Raw genomic sequence first — 2,777 nt, 5'->3', positions numbered from 1 at the left:
TTTTTAGTTTGGATTTTTTATCATAGCTCTTTTTTATTTGATAGAAATATGGCTTTATTTGACACGTAAAATATGTAAATTATTTTTTCCAACAATCATATTGGTTACAAGGATAATGATTCTTATGAATTGTGTATTAATTAGCCCTTTTGTTAGTGAACAACTTTTTTTTTTTTTTATATAGAAAAACGAAGAAGTGTCTTCGTAGAAAACTTTTATTTTATAAATATTTTTTTATAGTCTTCTGATTTTTAATTCAGTTTTCAAGACCAACAAAATTAACATATATTTTCGCAATATTTTATCCTTCGTATCATCACAGGGTGCGATTCGTAGAGTCTTCATTTTGTATAAGACAATAATATATCAAATAATGTTTACACAACGAGCCTTTTTTATTGATTTTTCCCATACAAGTCATGTTTTTGTACAAAACAAAACAAAAATGGCCGCTACCGAACTTCTAAAACGTTTTAATTAATATTATTTTTTTAGTAACATAAACATGTTTACCGTTTACCTCGAAAAATTGGACTACAACAATAATTTGAACCTGTTTAAAAACAAAACGCAGTTGTATATAGTTCAAGACCTACAGATAATATTGACCAGCCTGAGCAAGTGGAAGCCTCGGGACTCCAATCTGAGGAACTCCATATCGGCTCGTTCTTTATACAAAGTGGTTTTTGAATGCTCAAAACACGTTATCGGGTACGTTTTATAGCAAAACAGTTTAGTATAATTATATTTTAATCAGCTGTTCAACACGAAACACCAACATAATACGAGATGTGTTCGGTTAATCTTCTCTTTTGTTTTCAGCGAATATAAACAAAACGACGCTGTAGAACTTCTAATGTACGTTTTGAACAAACTCGATTCTGAGCTTAGGCAACGTCCGCCGGCAGAGGGCGAAGATAAAATTACATTTTCGGATGATCCCTCATTCGCCACGTCCATGTTCAGCAGCATGCTGATATGCCGAGTAATTTTTTAATCGCTTATTATTTCAAAAAAAAAAAAAAATTAATAAAAATACCGAAAATCGTCTAAACACAATGTATTATTATATTGTTGTCCATGGTGTACTTCAAGGAATGCTGTCAAGGATGTGGATCGTTGTACACTCAAAGGAGTGAAACCAATTTGGTAATTTCGTTGGGTATCCCTTCGGAATATTATAACGGCGTTTCGACTAATAGTTCAGTCGGCACCTTAACCGGTGAGCATAGTGACTAGAGTCTTGGAGTAGGTCATCTTGATTAAATTATTTCTGTGTAATTTTTGTTTTTTTTTTTTTACTCAGATTGCTTGGAACGTTTTTTCGGAGTGGAACAACTCCAAGACAAACGTGTGGACTGTAAAGTCTGCAACAGCAGTCAGAAGTCGAACAGTAAGATCTGGATCAGCCAGTTACCCGAAGTAATGTTGTAATTTAACAATATTATTATGTTTGTATAGTTATCCAAAACTAGAGATTGACAATTTCCTGAAAAATTCACATTAAAAAAAAAAACCTCTGAAAAACAATTGTATTTTTTCTAAAAAATAGATAATATTATTGGAAAAACAAATTTTAGAGCACCATATTATATTACAGTAGTATATCAAATAGGAACTATCTGCCATTTACTTTGTTGGTTTTGATAAACGCTTAATTTTCAATTTTATCTTAAAAGGTGAGATACAGAAAGTTGATTCTTAGCTCATTAGAAAGAACTTGTCGAGAAAATATAAATTAAAACAATTTTAAATCAATTATTTTAGTTTTTTACAACAAAAAAAATTGTCATTACAGCTATATTTTTCTTTACCTAAAAAGATTTCTAAAACCGATGAACGGATTTTGCTTATTTAAAGTATTACAATAAGTGTAGTATATTATAGTTTTATTATAATCATCTTGGCATATAGATGTGCAGTCAGGAGTTTCAGAAGTTTATCTGATACGGTTCATTCATCACATAGCTTATGTGATACTTATTTTCTGACCAATATAGTCTCACAGACTTATGAGAACTTCTAGGGACCCACGGTCTATTATTTTTCCTGAGTTTGAGTGACGTATGATGTATTTTTTTTTGTTTTCAGGTACTGTGTTTGCACCTAAGTAGGTTTGTCTATGAAAACAATCAGTCTGTCAAAGTGCAGACTCTTATTCAATTTCCTATGGTTTCGTTGGATATGTCCAAGTATGTACAAAGTGAAAACGGGATTGCCGTCGACAGGGAAGACTGTCTGTACGACTTATCGTCCGTTATCGAGCACAAAGGCAATAGGTGAATTTTAATTTTCGATTAGTTCATTGTGAATCCGTATTAAAAACGATGACGTTTTTATTTTTCAGCTGCAATTTTGGTCATTATACCTCGTTTCATCACAGCAACCGTAAGTCGGCTACACAAAATATAAATCATTTAATAACATTGCATTGTACTAAGTAAAATTAAATGTAAAAACGTTTGTTCACATTTCAGACACCTGGTATGAGTGCAACGACGAAAAGGTGTATCAAGTGGACGATTCGTTTGTAGGAAATGTCGAGGCGTACGTTTTGGTGTATGTCAAAAAAAAAACTAACTGTTTACCGTTATGAATTAGTTGAAATAATATAAGCTCGTTATTGTTGTGTGGTAAAAATTGTTGATGCAAAGAATACATTATTCTGCTCTATAAACACTTTCGACACAGCAAACATTTTGTTTAATACAAAAACGTTTGATAAAGCGTTTCATTTGATATATTTTGGATTTCTAAAAAGCTTTGTCCGTTAACTA

At 31.7% G+C, this 2,777-nt stretch overlaps 1 protein-coding gene across 1 annotated transcript; it reads left to right on the top strand.

The window, feature by feature from the left end:
* Nucleotides 1-505: 505 nt before the first annotated feature.
* On the top strand, nt 506-2,283 carry LOC126839946 (ubiquitin carboxyl-terminal hydrolase 3-like). Its single transcript, XM_050575414.1, has 5 exons — nt 506-711; nt 823-985; nt 1,096-1,222; nt 1,307-1,422; nt 2,092-2,283. The coding sequence occupies exons 1-5, from the start codon at nt 506-508 to the stop codon at nt 2,281-2,283; spliced, it is 804 nt and encodes a 267-aa protein (XP_050431371.1).
* The last annotated feature ends 494 nt before the right edge of the window (nt 2,284-2,777 follow it).

This window comes from Adelges cooleyi, unplaced genomic scaffold (genome assembly GCF_023614345.1).
Source record: "Adelges cooleyi isolate 19-005CV unplaced genomic scaffold, UGA_ACOO_1.1 ACOO_flye_CR_arks_rails_tigmint_CR_PRNA_31, whole genome shotgun sequence".
In the NCBI taxonomy this organism is placed as follows: Eukaryota; Metazoa; Arthropoda; class Insecta; order Hemiptera; family Adelgidae; genus Adelges; species Adelges cooleyi.
This window is presented reverse-complemented; position numbering and strand designations above follow the sequence as displayed.

Excerpts from the sequence above, each read along its gene's own strand:
- LOC126839946 (XM_050575414.1), top strand. The coding sequence starts at position 506 with ATGTTTACCGTTTACCTCGAAAAATTGGACTACAACAATAATTTGAAC. Across the intron at positions 712-822 it reads TGCTCAAAACACGTTATCGG|CGAATATAAACAAAACGACG; the intron begins GTACGTTTTATA and ends TTTTGTTTTCAG. Across the intron at positions 1,423-2,091 it reads GGATCAGCCAGTTACCCGAA|GTACTGTGTTTGCACCTAAG; the intron begins GTAATGTTGTAA and ends TTTTGTTTTCAG.